Raw genomic sequence first — 16,345 nt, 5'->3', positions numbered from 1 at the left:
GACTAATAAGCGCGTTTTCACTTATTAAAAAGTGTGATAAAATTGCAAGTTTATATCTAATCGTCTTGGTGTCTTCGGTGCACTTATTCCTTATGATGCAAGCAATAAGTGCTCCCAAGACATCAAAACGATTTGACGGAAATGTGCACTTCTATCACACTTTTTGCATTTTTGGGACAGTCCAGTTTCAGATGCAATCATTGGTAAACCATATAAAGATTAAATTTTATTCTTTCTTTGAATAGTATAATTTTGAGTGTACATTTCATGAAATAAAGGATTCGTTCTCAAAGATAAAGCCGTGAACGCTCTCCATTTCGTTTGTTTGTTTTACAAACGAAATATACCACGTGGGCTCATTCCCTTTCGTCTGAATCTTCGTCACCCGTTTTCGATTCTTTTATCTTTTTCGGTCTCGTCTCGTCACATCAGCACGAGCTGCTACGTTTGCAAGTGAGAATTTTACCGAGAAAATCGTTTTATTTCTGGGTTTCTCTCGTTAAATCATTCGAAAATTGCATATTTCAAACAATTTTCCATCTATGCAAAGTGAATCCATTGCAAATACTCAAATATCGAGTCAGTTACAAGTGTAAACACCATTTGTCTGGCCTGGAAAAAATAGTCTTAGTTGGTTTAGCTAACATTACGAAATACCCCCGGAACGGTGATTCCCGCATCCAGTAAGTTTCCTCAGGAGGACAAGCTTACCGCGATGGCCGATCTACCGAAAATCTCCCGCTCGATGCGGGCCAGCACAGATCTGGACATCCGTCGCGAACTCGCCAACCGGCCCGAAGATCGCCCCACTCTGCAGATGTTTCGCAGCAAAGAGGCTAAGAGGTGAATGGTTCATGAAATTTTGTAATTAGGTATGAAAGATTATTAACTTTGCATTATTTTAGTGGTGTTTCATGGAAGGAACTGAAGCTGTTCATCAACCAAAAAGTGGATGCAACGGAAGCATCAATATTAACCAATAAGTTGCGCGAGCTTTGGAATCACTGCCGGGAGATGCTAGGCACCGAGGAAAATGCCGTCCTGGTGGATGAAGCAGCCATCTTCATCCTGCGATTGTTCCTGGATCAGAAGATTGTCATGCTGAAGCATACCTCCCGCATCAAGAAGATGTTCGGCCAGGTCCCGAATTCGTTGATCAATAAGATGTGCAAGGTGAGCTTAGTTTGATTCGCTTGTTTCGTTTTGGAGAATAGTGGAGAAGCTTCGTTTGTCTTTCAGCTTGCTAATGAAATGAGCAATCATTTGAATGAAGACTGTCGAAAGTATCTCGTGGAAACAGAGAAGGAGAACCAAGACTGTATCGTGGCCGTTTGGGGAGGACATATAAAATGTCACATGCCAGACAATCTCAGCGGAGACTTTAGCTTGCTAACGGTGAGGAGTTGTAGGGAGCCTTATGACTGAATTTAAAAATTACTTGATTTTTAGGACTTATCTCCTATGCAACCAGCTGAAACGAAATCTGCCGTGAAATTTTCGATGAAGTACGACAACAAAAAGCACGACCAACAACAGCCGCAACCCGGACCAAGTTCCTCTAAGTCAGCGGATGAAAAGTACACCCGAAGCTGGCTAGCGAAACAGATGTCACCGGATCTGATAGATAATTTGATTGAGCTGCTCAAATGTGGTAAATCGAACGATGAACTACAGGGTGAACTGGTAGATTTCTTGGGCTTCGATAAGTTTGAACTGATCGAGGAGGTACTCCAGAATCGGAAAATAATCATAGAGCGAGTCAAAGCTATGTCCCAGATTAATTTGTTCAAAGAGAAGGCCACCAAGAAGCTGGAGGCGATGCAGCATGCACCTTCCTATCTTATGCCGGTCATGATCCAATCAGAGTCGGAAAAGCAACTGCGAAAGCAGGTCAACAAAGAGGAGAAGAAACTGAAAAAGTTCCTCAATGCGGTGGGCGGAGAGGAAGAGGACGAAGAACTGGACCCCATGAAGATGAGAATGAATTATCAACAAAGCTTGCTGATGGCAGCCCAGATGGCCCCACTTTTGGATGACAGGCCTCCCAAAACGGTGGCTCCGAAACCTCCCAAACAGATTAAGTACCCGAATGTCTTCGATTCCTATAGTGAGGCTAAATCGCACATCGGGTTCATTGCTGGCGGAAAGCTAATGCTGCCGGACAACGTTGAGCGGAATGATACCAAAATGTACGAAGAGGTCAAAATCCCTGCCACCGATCCACCGCCCCTGTCGATTGGGAATAATCGAATTCTGGTCAGTTCCATGGACGAAATTGGACAAATAGCTTTCAAGGGTTGTAAAGAGCTAAATAGGATACAGACCATAGTCTACCCTGCGGCCTATCATAGCAACGAGAATCTTCTGGTCTGCGCTCCAACCGGCGCTGGTAAAACCAACGTAGCCATGCTGACAATTTTGCATACTGTCCGGCAGTTTGTAGACCAAGGCGTCATCCATCGAGATCAATTCAAAATCGTATACGTAGCCCCCATGAAAGCTCTGGCTGCGGAGATGACCAGTAACTTTGGCAAGCGGTTACAACCCTTAGGAATTTCTGTACGAGAACTCACCGGTGATATGCAGCTAACCAAAACTGAAATGCAGCAAACGCAAATGATCGTCACAACGCCGGAAAAGTGGGACGTCGTCACCCGAAAAGGAGCTGGGGATGTCGCCTTCATTAGTCTCGTCAAGCTACTGATTATCGATGAAGTTCACCTTCTTCACGGAGAACGTGGTCCAGTCGTGGAAGCACTAGTCGCTCGAACCCTCCGTTTGGTGGAATCCTCGCAAAGTATGATCCGGATCGTCGGTCTATCAGCCACTCTACCGAACTACATCGACGTTGCTCGATTCCTACGGGTCAATCCGATGATTGGCCTGTTCTTCTTCGATTCACGCTTCCGTCCAGTTCCGCTCAGTACCAACTTCATCGGTGTCAAATCTCTGAAAGCTCTCCAGCAGATGTCCGATATGGATATTATCTGCTACGACCGCTGTATCGATATGGTCCGCCAGGGTCACCAAGTGATGGTGTTCGTCCATGCGCGAAATGCAACTGTGCGAACGGCGACTGTCATCAAAGAATTTGCCCAACAGAAGGGACATATCCAACTGCTAACACCGGAAAGCAGCCCGGACTATGGCACTGCGATGAAGGCGCTTTCCAAGAGTAGAAATAAGCAGCTGGTAGAGCTGTTCCAAAGTGGCCTTGCAATGCATCACGCCGGAATGCTGCGGCAGGATCGAAATTTGGTGGAGAAGTATTTCGGCGAAGGAATCATCAAGGTCCTTGTCTGCACGGCCACCCTTGCTTGGGGTGTCAATCTCCCGGCGCACGCAGTCATCATCAAGGGAACGGAAATTTACGACTCCAAACACGGTACGTTTGTGGATTTAGGTATCCTGGATGTGCTGCAAATCTTCGGCCGTGCCGGTCGGCCTCAGTTTGACAAAAGTGGCGTGGGAACGATCATCACAACACATGAAAAACTCAATCACTATCTGTCGCTGTTGACCAATCAGTTCCCGATCGAGTCCAACTTCATCCAATGTCTGGTGGACAACTTGAACGCTGAGGTGACACTAGGAACGATCAGCAACGTTGATGAAGCGATCGAATGGCTCAGTTATACGTATCTGTTCGTGCGGATGCGGATGAACCCCCAGTGCTATGGACTGAACTATCAAGATCTACAGGAAGATCCAACGTTGGAGCGGAAGCGTCGACAGTTGATCAATACGGCAGCAATGGCGCTGGACAAGGCGCGGATGTTAAGGTATAATGAACGAACAGGTGATTTGAATGTAACCGATCTTGGGAGAACGGCTTCGCATTTCTACATCAAATACGACACGGTGGAGGTGTTCAACGAGATGCTGAAGCCCATAATGAACGAAGCGGACATTATAGCGATGATGTCCAACGCTCAGGAGTTTGAGCAACTGAAGGTTCGGGACGACGAGATGGACGAGCTGGATGAGTTGACGAAGATTTATTGTGAAGTTCCGGTTCGAGGAGGCAGTGAAAATATTCACGGTAAGGTAAACATCCTGATGCAGACGTATCTATCGAAGGGATTTGTACGGTCGTTTTCGTTGATTTCGGATATGTCGTACATCACACAAAACGCGGTGAGAATAGCACGTGCGCTGTTTACCATCGTAATTCGGCAGAATAATCCCATCCTAGCCGGAAGGATGCTGAACATTAGCAAAATGTTTGAAAAGCAGATGTGGGAATTTATGACGCCCATGTATCAATTTCCGATATTATCATTCGATGTGATCGAGAAAATCGAGCAACGAGGACTCAGTGTTCTGGCTTTGAGGGATATGGATCTGATGGAGATTGGTGATATGCTTCGGAATCACCGGCAAGCGCAGGTTGTAAAGCGATGCGCTGAAGAATTCCCATTGCTGGAAATCGAGGCATCTCTGCAGCCCATCACCAGGACCGTTCTGCGAATCCGCGTATTCATTACACCTGCGTTCAAGTGGAATGATCGCGTCCACGGTAAGACGGCAGAATCGTTCTGGATTTGGATCGAAGACCCGGAGAGTAACTTCATCTACCATTCAGAATACTTCCAAATGACCAAGAAGCAGACCATGCGACAAGAAGTACAAGAGTTGGTTATGACCATACCCCTGAAAGACCCACTTCCGCCACAGTATTACATCCGCGCAACCAGTGACACCTGGCTTGGAAGTTCCAATCTCGTTCCACTTTCCTTCAAACATCTCATCCTACCGGAAGTACATCCACCCCACACAGAACTACTTCCCCTTCAACCGCTGCCGGTGACCGTTCTGAACAATCGAAAGTTCGAAGCGCTCTACAAATTCACCCATTTCAACCCGATCCAAACGCAAATCTTCCACTGTCTCTACCATACTGACAACAATGTCCTCCTGGGTGCCCCCACCGGATCCGGAAAAACCATCGCTGCCGAAATCGCCATGTTCCGGGTGTTCAAAACGCTCCCCAAAGGTAAGGTCGTCTACATAGCGCCACTGAAGGCCCTGGTTAAAGAACGAATCGACGACTGGAAGCATCGTATCGAGCAAAAATTGGGTAAAAAGGTCGTCGAACTTACCGGTGACGTTACACCGGACATCAAAGCCATCAGGGAATCGCATGTGATCGTTACAACCCCCGAAAAGTGGGACGGTATTAGCCGATCATGGCAAACGCGTGACTACGTTCGAGATGTCGCCCTGATCGTGATCGATGAAATCCATTTGCTCGGAGAAGATCGCGGCCCCGTTCTTGAGGTGATCGTTTCTCGAACGAACTTTATCGCTTCACACACCGAACGAACACTCCGCATAGTAGGGCTATCGACGGCCCTTGCCAACGCTCGAGATCTCGCCAACTGGCTGGGCATCGGAATGATGGGCCTGTACAACTTCAAACCTTCCGTTCGTCCGGTGCCACTGTCCGTTCACATCCAAGGATTTCCGGGAAAACACTACTGTCCCCGAATGGCCACCATGAATCGACCTGCTTACCAGGCGATTCGTCAGTATTCACCATGCACTCCGGCGTTGATTTTCGTTGCGTCGCGTAAGCAAACACGCATTACGGCGTTGGATTTGATTGCATTCCTGGCCGGGGAGGACAATCCGAAGCAGTTCCTGCACATTCCGGAGCATGAAATGGATCAGATTCTGATGAACATAAAGGATAACAACCTAAAGCTGACGCTGGCGTTCGGTATTGGAATCCATCATGCAGGTTTACAGGAGCGGGATCGGAAAACGGCCGAGGAATTGTTCCTACATCGGAAGATACAGGTGCTGATTGCAACGGCCACGTTGGCCTGGGGAGTGAATCTTCCGGCACATCTAGTGATCATCAAGGGGACCGAGTTCTTTGATGGAAAGCTGAAACGGTACGTTGATATGCCCATTACGGATGTGCTGCAGATGATGGGCAGAGCTGGTCGACCGCAGTTTGGAAACGAGGGAATCGCGTGTGTGTTTGTGCATGATGTGAAGAAGAATTTCTACAAAAAGTTCCTGTACGATCCATTCCCAGTGGAATCGAGCCTGCTGGAGGTACTACCGGATCATGTGAATGCGGAGATTGTGGCTGGAACCGTTCAAACGAAGCAGGGTGTGCTCGATTATCTCACATGGACGTATTTCTTCCGGCGACTGTTACGCAATCCGGCTTACTATAATTTGGAAGACGTTGAGCAGGCTCAAGTCAATTACTTTTTATCGACGTTGGTGCAAAAAGTGCTGGATACTTTGCTTCGGGCGGGATGTATTGAGATAGCTGACGATGAACGAGGATTGATTCCGACGTCGATGGGACGCATATCGTCGTACTACTACATGTCGCACCAGAGCATGCGACACTTTGCCGATCGGATGAGCCGCGACATGAACTTCGAAGAGCTTCTGCGTGCGATGGTGGACGCCTGGGAGTTTGAACAGCAACCTGTGCGGCACCATGAAGATGTATACAATACGTGAGTATTGAAGTCTGGTATATTTTAGAAGCTTCGTTTACCATTTCCTTCACAACTTAGTATTCTTTAGGGACACAGTAGAACGTATGTTGTAATATCGCATCGAAACAGATGTACTTCGCCTATGCCGAATCAATGTACAAATTTATTTATTTATTCGTCAATCAGGTAATCGGAGACTACATTATTATCTAGTGATTCGCAGAGTTTTGAAATATTTTCGTCATTTTGCCTTTGACATATTTAGGTCGATCATTTCGCAATGTTTGTTATAGGCAGAAATTATCTGTTTTAGCGGGTCAAATTTGGCATAATTAGTACGATGGTGATCTGCTGTGAACAATTGTCAGTATCGTAATTGGCGAGAGGGTGCGTACAAATTTAATCTAGACACCAAATATGCTGAGTCAATGCGCTGTGAAACAATATTGTTCACAAAAGAAACCATAGCATGTTCGCGACGCTCTCTCAGTGTTTAAATATCAATTAATACGGCGGGAGCGGAAATACTGTCCATCCTAACTTGCGTAAAGCATGTAAAAAACTTTGTTTTTCTATTGTGTTAGTACGCCTATCGATTCGGCGAACCCCTCTACTTCCTGTGAGTGATGAGAAGTGAGCAGCGGGACCTGTCACTGATCTCGCATGATCACCACTGCATGATCGGAGACTAGATCAGGTCAGATACCAGAAACAAAAATTCAAGGGAATTACAACAGGTATAAGGAAACATATAGTCAATTGTTCAGTCGATATCGTTTGCTGATAAATAATGACTCCGTTACTCCAAACAAGTTTTTGAGCTTTGATTACGGTTTCGTCGAATAAGAAATGCGTTGAAGCCTTTGGCAAAATAAAGATACACTACCGCTTGTTTCACTTAGTTTGCACATTAGAAACTTTGCATTTTGCTGTTCAATCAGCCGGGATACAACAACCTTGGCAAACCACGAAAAAATAATTATGTAGTTCTCGGCATCGTGAAGAGTGCTTTCATTTCTGAACACTTTCATGAAAATACAAACTTACTGACTTGTTTTTCTTTATATTTTTCAGTGATCTAGCCAAGTTGTGTCGGCTGAAAATCGATCCGCTGTCCGTGGATAGTCCGCACACTAAGGTGTTCCTACTTATGCAGGCTCATCTCTCTCGTTTGCCACTACCGAATTCTGACTACGGAACAGATACGAAATCCGTTCTGGATCAGTCCATACGTATCATTCAGGTAAGAAACTTGCCAGTCAGAATGTCAGACATGACACATTTGATATGTTCACCATCCATTTCAGGCTATGATTGACATCACGGCGGAACGAGGCTGGCTGGTGAGCACCCTTGGAATCCAGCAACTAATGCAATGTATCGTTCAAGCTCGTTGGATAGACGATTCTGTGGTGATGACACTCCCAAACGTCGAACCACACAACGCTCACGTGTTCAACCACATTAAACTGGAGTGAGTCATGCGAGTAGAAGCGTATGCTTATTCATAATCAGCACTAACATATACACCTCTCTCCAATTGCAGTCACCCATTCCTAACTCTTCCAGCACTGAAGGAAAAATGTCACCGAAAGTACGAAAACCTTGCCGGTCCGTTGAGGCAGGAGTTTGAAGAACCGGAGATTGAGCAAATCTACAAAGTCATCTGCTCACTCCCCGCCATCAACGTTCAACTCGCAATCCGTGGCCCGTGCGGTAACGAGCCGAGTTTGGACCGTCCGGTGGTACAACCACAAACCCGCGAAACCTGGATGGAGATCTACGCCGATCAGGAATATGTACTGAACGTTCAAATGATACGGTTGGGCAGTTTCGAATCGTTACACATTCACTGTCCCAAATTCCCTAAGGGCAAAGACGAGGGTTGGTTCCTTACGCTTGGTCACCAAGCGGAAGCGGAATTGATTGCTATGAAGCGATGTGTCTACCGTAGCAACAAGAGTTCGCATCAGCTGTGCTTCAACGCGCCGAACCGATTAGGTATTTCATTCATTCGTGAAATATTGAGAACCCTTTTTCCTAAAAACCTATAACCTTTTTTCATTAGGTCGCTGTATTTACACCGTGTACCTCATGTCGGATGGCTACATCGGATTGGACCAGCAGTACGACATTCACTTGGAGGTGGTCGAGCCTCCGCGGAACGTACAGGAATCAATAGCAGGGGAATGTGATGCCGACTATTACTCGTTGTTCAAAGATAAACTGTGAGCTTCTGCTAATACTATTATTCCACTTGAAGTCTTATGAAAAATCGTAAGCATTGACGCACTAATTAAAAATGTGTTTTGTACACTGCTTCCGTATAATACGATACCCGTATACAGTGTAACAGGAGGTAAGTGTATAATTTCAATGCCATTTGTTGATGTTTAGCCAATAAAGCTGTGCTACATTTGTATAGAACTTGAATTTACTATTTTTTTTTGTAAATAAATAACGAATTATTTATTATCCTAGCTGAAAATTTTCGTAAATAGAGCAAAAGAACAGGCTACGATTTTAAGATACGACTGGGTGCACTATCAGGAGCGCAATTTCGGGAAATTTTAAGATATAAACCAGGAAAACCAGGAATTTCAAAATTAAAACTCACTGGCCAATCGTTTTCTGTCATTTCTAAATGTGTCAAGCCTACTGAAACTATTCATTTAATTTTAGTATAAACATTTACTTTTCTCTAGCGCGAATACGTTTTTTCCTTGATTTGTTTTTTGTCGATCTTGTTTTCCGGGCTGAGCACCAAAGCTACCGACGCCAGGGAGGCAGCTCCCACACCTGGACCTTACCTATCGACCCATCAACTCATGAACCGGGGACCAACGGCTTTACTTCCGTTCCGAAGGAAGGCGTGATCAGAGATGTTATGCCTCAGAACATCCCAGCGGCGCCGACTGGGATTGAACCCAGGCCTGCTGGGGTGAGTGGTAATCACACTTACAACTACACCACCGCAACCGCTTAGCGCGAATACTTGAACAGTGTTAGACTAGCTCAACATGTAAATTTTTGTAAGATTTCTACATTCGAAAATAAGGTTTATCAGTAGTTCCTAATAGCGAAACGGCCGAGTCGTACTCAGGTTATTTGTTTAGGTGGTGACCCTTATTTTAGCGAGAACCTGCTCTTTTATTTTTACGATGCCTTTATTACATTCCATAAGTAAGAGTAGCGTAAAAGAGAAAGAGATATCACAACAAATTCCTTGTTGCCTTCAAATTCTCACTATCATAACTATTTTCTCTTACATTGAGTGGGAGTTGTTCCGCAGATGATCTGACGAGACTACTCATAGAAGCTACATTCAAATTTAAACATAGATTTTCTTAAATTTCGCAGAGCTTCAATGAAGTGCTTCAAATTTGATTTTAATTTTGATTTTTTTTTCTGAAATCACAGATATTTCTTAAACTTCCCAGTACTACACTAATGTTTGTAGATTTTCTCTGCGGTTCGCAGAACGTCCTTAAAATTTGCAGAACTTTTTTGACTCATGCATAATTTTTCTGGCTTTTATAAAACTTGCAAGAATGTTGCAGTACCTTTCCTAAAGTTTGAAGAACTTATCTGAAGTTTGAAACGCGTCTTAAAAGTTTGCAGAATTGTCCTGAAGTTTGTAGAACTTCCCTGAAGGGTGTATAATCAAAAAGTGATGAATGTCTGATAGGCCACCCTCTAGTTCGTGTCATTGTCCCTAAATATGAAACTGTGTATAAAATGGTAAAGATTGATGAAGGTTTAGAGGTCGCGCAAATGAATTGAAATTTGTATGGGAATTACTATGGATGGATCACTTATTTAGCTCTACATGGCTACATGTTGAAAAAATGTAATATGTTGTTGCTATGGCAAGACCATAGTTTGTTGTTACGATCAGTTTTACAAAATATCATCTTTCTTCAAGAATGTGAAAATATGACGAAATAGGGTAAATTGACACACGAATATGTGCAATACAAAAACGCCAATCACACCAACTACAGGCTTGTTGTTCATTGTCTTGACAACTACATACTAATTTTCAACGTTTGGACAACTACAACCAAAGTTACAGTAATGTAAGTGAAAATCAATAATTTCCAATACTAATTCACCGAAATCTCCAAATCATCTGCGCATCCTCTAAAACTTCATCAATCTTTACCATTTGTTGCACAAGTTATCAAATTCATCACTTTCGCCAAATAAAGCACCCTATTGCTGAGCTTCTCTGTTCCTCTGGAGCTTGCATAAATTTCTTGGAGTTCGCAGAACGTCATTGAAGTTAATAGAGTTTTCCTGAACCTCGTAGAAGTTTCCGGATGTTTGCATAATGTACCTGAAACTCGCAGACTTTTCCTGAAGTTCGCAATACGTTCATAAAGTTCGAAAATCTGCACCAAAGGTCGCAGAACGTCTTTAAAGTTAACAGAACTTTCCTAATTTTTTTTATTTTATTTATTTGTCGTCAATCAGTGTAGACCGTAAAGCTCACGGCAGTTCCCTGAAGTTCGCTAATTTTTTTCTAAAGTTCATAGAACTTTCCTAAAAGCTTCCTTAGAAAATGGGAATGCGTTGAAGCTCTGATAACTCTGTAGTCATTCAAGGTGAGAGTTACCTAAACTCACTGGGTAAGAGTAGTAATCCTATATTTATACTATATATATATACTACTGTGTTACCTGATTCATAGCGAATATACGTTCTATCCGCCAAGATTCCAACAGCCGAGCAGTTCTGCAATATATTTTGCTGAGATTCAGTCAAACATTTGCCGAGACTCAGCTAACAAATAACATTTTGCTGAGATATCAGCTAACAAACAGATATTTTGAAGAGATATCAGCAAAAGTAAATGCCGAGGTAATCGGCTGTTGGAGATTTTACCGAGCTAGCTTAAGTGTGTGCCTTCGCTCACACTGCATGTAATTGAGGCATTTTTCCATAGAAAATGTACGCTCAGACATTCAAAACAAGGATTGGGTACCATCATGAAGAATAAACGTGCTGACAGTAGTGCACTGCTGTTAGTGACTCGTTTACTTCCCAATCATTCAGACTCTCACGAGGCAGTGAATGCCAAGGCGGATAACTTTTCATATTCATATGAAAATCACTCATTGAACCTGATTGTTTTGCACACTGGTTCGTTGTAAGTCAGACAACTCATTAGTAACACACACACACACACACACGACTGTCCAAGGTTAAAGGCAGTGCGAACGGAGATGCCCGTCCTTAACGTGGAGAATGTCGTCGTTGAAATGTGTCGAGAGGAGGGCACTTGGAATGCCGTCAGCAGGGCAGTCACGCAGATTATGTCGGAGCTGCAGCGTAAATGGAGAGAAGAGCAGCGATCTAGCAACGCCAGCTAGCGCTGAGAGTACGACAAGTGCATGAGCACAGCCACCCCCCGAAGTAGTCGCTTCACAGTGGTACCGGGGGGATCCAGGTAGAGGAGAGAGTAAGGAATGGGTTTTAGTGGAGCTGCATTAGGCAACTAGTGGATACCACACCGTGCCAACTTCACTACAGGCCAGACTTCTTGAAGCTTTCCTAAACCTTACTACAAACACACACACACACACACACACACATTTCTCTTAGGAACCATCAGCACCTTCCGCAAAGATGGTAGGGAATCCATTATCGACGTCACTTTCTGCAGTACGTCGCTAATGGCAAATATGAACTGGAGAGTGTGCGAAGAATACACCCATAGTGACCATCAGGCGATCCGGTACAGTATCGGCGAACGGACACCGGTGGAAATGCGGAGGACGAAAGTAAGCGAGCGGAAGTGGAAGACGAAGGCATTCAATAAGGATCTCTTCATCGAAGCTCTAAGGGTAGACACCAGCGTCCCGGGCCTAAGCGTGAACAAGTTGACCGAATCATTAGCAAGGGCATGTGACACAACTATGTCGAGAAACTGGAGTCAACGAACAGGCGGCGTCCAGCTTTCTGGTGGAACGAGGAAATTAGCACCCTCCTTGCTACTTGTCTTCTAGCCAGAAGGCGTGCTCAGAGAGCAAGAACAGAAGCAGACAGAGAGGAGCGCAGGGTGGTCAGGGCTGCACTGAAACGAAAGTTGAGCAAGTCAAATAGTTTCAAGGAGCTGTGCCGCGACGCCGATGCCAACCCCTGGGGCAACGCATACCGAGTCGCGATGGCGAAGATCAGAGGTCCAACAATGCCGGTTGAAATGTGAAAGTCATTGTGGAGGAACTTTTCCCGCAGCATGACCCAACGAACTGGCCACCTACACCATATGGCGAGGAAGATGAAGACAACGTTGAACAAGTCTCCAACGAGGAACTCATAGCAGCAGCGAAAGGGTTGAAGGCGAATAAAGCTCCCGGCCCGAGTGGAATTCCCAACGTCGCGTTGAAGGCGGCGATCCAGACGTTCCCGGACATGTTCGGGATGGTGCTGCAGAAATGTCTGGACGAGGGTCAGTTCCCTGATAGGTGGAAGGTACAAAAGCTTGTGCTGTTGCCAAAGCCCGGAAAACCGCCGGGGGATCCTGCATCGTATAGGCCAATATGCTTGCTGGATACTGTCGGAAAGCTCTTGGAGAGGATCATCCTAAACAGGCTGACGAAATGCACGGAGAGTGAACACGGATTTTCGGAAAGGCAGTTTGGAAAGGGAGATCGACGGTGGATGCAATTCGGACAGTGATTGACAGAGCCGAGAAAGCTTCCAAACAGAAGCGGAGAGGAAATCGATACTGCGCCGTGATTACGATTGATGTAAAGAATGCATTCAATAGCGCCAGCTGGGAGGCCATCGACAAGGCGCTCCATAGAATGAGGGTTCCAGACTACCTCTGCAGGATTCTAAGTAGTTACTTCCAGAACCGGGTCCTGGTCTACGCGACAGACACGGTGCAGAAATCGCTTAGAATCACGGCGGAAGTTCCACAGGGCTCCATTCTAGGTCCCACGCTGTGGAACGGAATGTACAATAGCGTACTGACGCTCAAGCTGCCCAAAGGAGTTGAGATCGTTGGCTTTGCGGACGATGTCGTCTTGGCGGTAACCGGTGAGACGCTGGAAGAAGTGGGAATGCTGGCGGCCGAGGCGATAGATACGATTGGTAGCTGGATGCAAGGAGCGGATCTACAGATAGCCCACCACAAAACAGAAGTGATTTTGGTCAGTAACTGCAAAGCAGTGCAGCGGGCAGAAATCACCGTTGGAGAGCACACCATTGTTTCGAAGCGCGTGCTGAAGTAACTGGGAGTGATGATCGACGACCGGCTAAGCTTTAACAGCCACATCGAATATGCTTGCGAACAGGCGGCGAAGGTCATCAACGCAATAGCCAGAATCATGCCGAACAATTCTGGTTCAAGCAACAGCAAGAGGCTTCTTCTGGCTAGGGTATCCTCATCGATACTAAGGTACGGAGGTCCAGCCTGGATTGAAGCGCTAAAAACGAAGCAAAATAAAAGGAAATTAAGCAGTACGTTCCGACTCATGGCCATTAGGGTGCTTCATTCTGAAAAAAGTGATGAATTTCTGATGGGCCACCCTCCAGTTCGATTCATAGCCCCAAAATATGAACCTGTGCAAAAATTGGTAAAGATTGATGAAGGTTTAGAGGTCGCGCCAATGATTTGAAATTTGTATGGGAATTACTATGGAAGAATTTAAAAAATCGCTTATATCGCTATAACTTTGCTTCTACTTGTCCAAATGTCGAAAAAATTTAGTATGTTATTGCTATGGCAATAAACAAAAAGCCTACAGTTGCTACGCTCAGTTTTGCAACGTATCAAGAATTATAAAAATGTGAAAAAATGGCAAAATAGGGTAAATTGACAGATGAATATGTACAAGGCAACAACGCCAATTTCATCGCAACAACAACAGGCTTGTTGATCATTGTCATGACAACCACATATTTTTTTTTTTTCAACGTTTGGACAACTACAACCAAAGTTAGAGCAATGTAAACGAAAATCAATAATTTCCCATACTAATTCACCAAAATCTCCATACAAAATCCAAATCATTGGCGCGACCTCTAAACCTTCATCAATCTTTACCATTTTTTGCACAGGTTCATATTTTGGGGCTATGAATCGAACTGGAGGGTGGCCTATCAAAAATTCATCACTTTTTTCAAAATGAAACACCCTAATGGCCATGCGAGTCGTGAGTACGTACAGAACCATTTCGATGGAGGCAGTATGCGTTATCGCCGGTATGATTCCAATCGGCATCACCTTGGCGGAGGACGAGAGAAACCAGAGGAAAACGAAAAATGGTGAGAACGGTGTCGATGGCTAAGTGGCAGCAGGAGTGGGATGCAGCAGAGAACGGTAGATGGACACACAGGCTAATACCGATTCTTTCGACCTGGGTGAACAGGAAGCATGGAGAAGTCAACTTCCACTTGACGTAGTTCCTGTCTGGTCATGGCTGCTTCAGGAAGTACCTGCATCGGTTCGGATACACAACGTCACCCTTCTGTCCGGAGTGTGTGAATGTGGAAGAATTACCAGAGCACGTGGTCTTATAATGTCCTAGATTTGATGCTGTGCGAGAGGATATGCTCGCCCTTAGCACGGAGAATGTCGTCGAAGAAATGTGTCGAGAGGAGGGCACCTTTAACGCCGTCAGCAGAGCAGTAACGCAGATCATGTCAATCAGCTGTTAAACTTTGATTCTCATTTCAAAAGCTGTTTCACTAAATGTTATTTTCAAAACACTGTCAGCTTTGTTTGAATAATCGAGTCTTGCCATTGTGGAGAAGTTTTCCTTGTAGTGAAGCCTTAAAACCTACGGGAAGGACAGCTCCAAGTATCAGCATCAATACCGATGATGGTGGAAATATCAAATATTTTAATATGTGTGATATTTGCGAATCGTATACTTGGTCTGACAGTCGAGCGTCACTTCTGGTCACTGGTCTATTTTGGTATTGCAGAAGTAATACCAAATTGAAACAGTGACCAGAAGTGACGCTCGACAAGACTTACATAATAGGTTTATGGGCCCTATAATAATAATCGACAAGAAACGTTTCATCAAGATAGGTTTATAAAATGTATAACGGTATAACTGCTTAGTATGGCCAGTGCTTGAAACCGGGAATCGAATAAACCGGGAATTTGATTGGAACCTTTCGTTGCACTTACATATAGGGGAAATGGCTCTAATGTTGGCCTATGGATCTAATATTGGGCCCATCGCTAAAAATCTGCTATTTATCAATTTTATCTAGATGAACGCGTCATTGGGACGGTACTAATGGATATTTTTGGTCACTATTGAAAATTTAGTCGTTTGCTGAATTTATGTATAGGCCCAAATTAGGGACATTTAGGCCGACATTACCTACATTTCCCCTATTAATCGGTTTGTTTGTTGGTTGTCTTTATTAAGGAGATTTTCAGCCAGACGCTGGTTCATCTCCGGTAACCTTATTAATCGAATGCTGTTAATTAACATTCTAAGTTCGATATTTTAAATATTTCTGTTAAAATTTTAATATTTTTTCGGATATGGATTTCCGGATAAATCAATCGCGGAAATAGATAAGTTAACAATTGACTTCTTACCGAAAGTTCCGGAGAAATTTGAGATTAGGGCGTAATTGCTTTTGTAAACAAACACGTCAATCGCCAATTTCTCGCAAATTAAAGCTCAATCTAAAAAATTAAGGGCACAAACAGGTAGAGAAATGATTCCTTTATCATTTAGTTTGTTCGCGAGAATAAGTTTCAATTTACGATTAATCGGCGATAGACGTGTTTGTTTACAAAAGCAATTACGTCCAAATCACAAAGTTCTCCGGAGTTGTCTATAATACAAACTTGCTAGTGTGCTATGTGTAAATGAGATTAACCAGAAATAAGGTTTCCA

At 44.4% G+C, this 16,345-nt stretch overlaps 1 protein-coding gene across 1 annotated transcript; it reads left to right on the top strand.

Moving 5' to 3' along the window:
- Nucleotides 1–425: 425 nt before the first annotated feature.
- obe (obelus) lies at nt 426–8,874 on the top strand. The gene is made up of 8 exons (XM_065228319.1): nt 426–843; nt 906–1,173; nt 1,240–1,395; nt 1,450–6,485; nt 7,542–7,710; nt 7,775–7,941; nt 8,014–8,468; nt 8,536–8,874. The coding sequence occupies exons 1-8, from the start codon at nt 716–718 to the stop codon at nt 8,697–8,699; spliced, it is 6,543 nt and encodes a 2,180-aa protein (XP_065084391.1). The 5' UTR covers nt 426–715; the 3' UTR covers nt 8,700–8,874.
- The last annotated feature ends 7,471 nt before the right edge of the window (nt 8,875–16,345 follow it).

This window comes from Ochlerotatus camptorhynchus, unplaced genomic scaffold (genome assembly GCF_037179485.1).
Source record: "Ochlerotatus camptorhynchus isolate MF236.1 unplaced genomic scaffold, CSIRO-AGI_Acam_v1.1 ptg000285l, whole genome shotgun sequence".
NCBI lineage: Eukaryota > Metazoa > Arthropoda > Insecta > Diptera > Culicidae > Ochlerotatus > Ochlerotatus camptorhynchus.
Note: the sequence above shows the minus strand (reverse complement) of the source record. Positions and strands in the feature narration are given on the sequence as shown.

Bases quoted from the DNA above. Each gene is read 5' to 3' on its own strand.
- obe (XM_065228319.1), top strand. From the start codon at position 716: ATGGCCGATCTACCGAAAATCTCCCGCTCGATGCGGGCCAGCACAGAT. The intron at 6,486-7,541 runs GTGAGTATTGAA...TATATTTTTCAG, and splicing joins CATGAAGATGTATACAATAC to TGATCTAGCCAAGTTGTGTC. The intron at 7,711-7,774 runs GTAAGAAACTTG...CATCCATTTCAG, and splicing joins AGTCCATACGTATCATTCAG to GCTATGATTGACATCACGGC.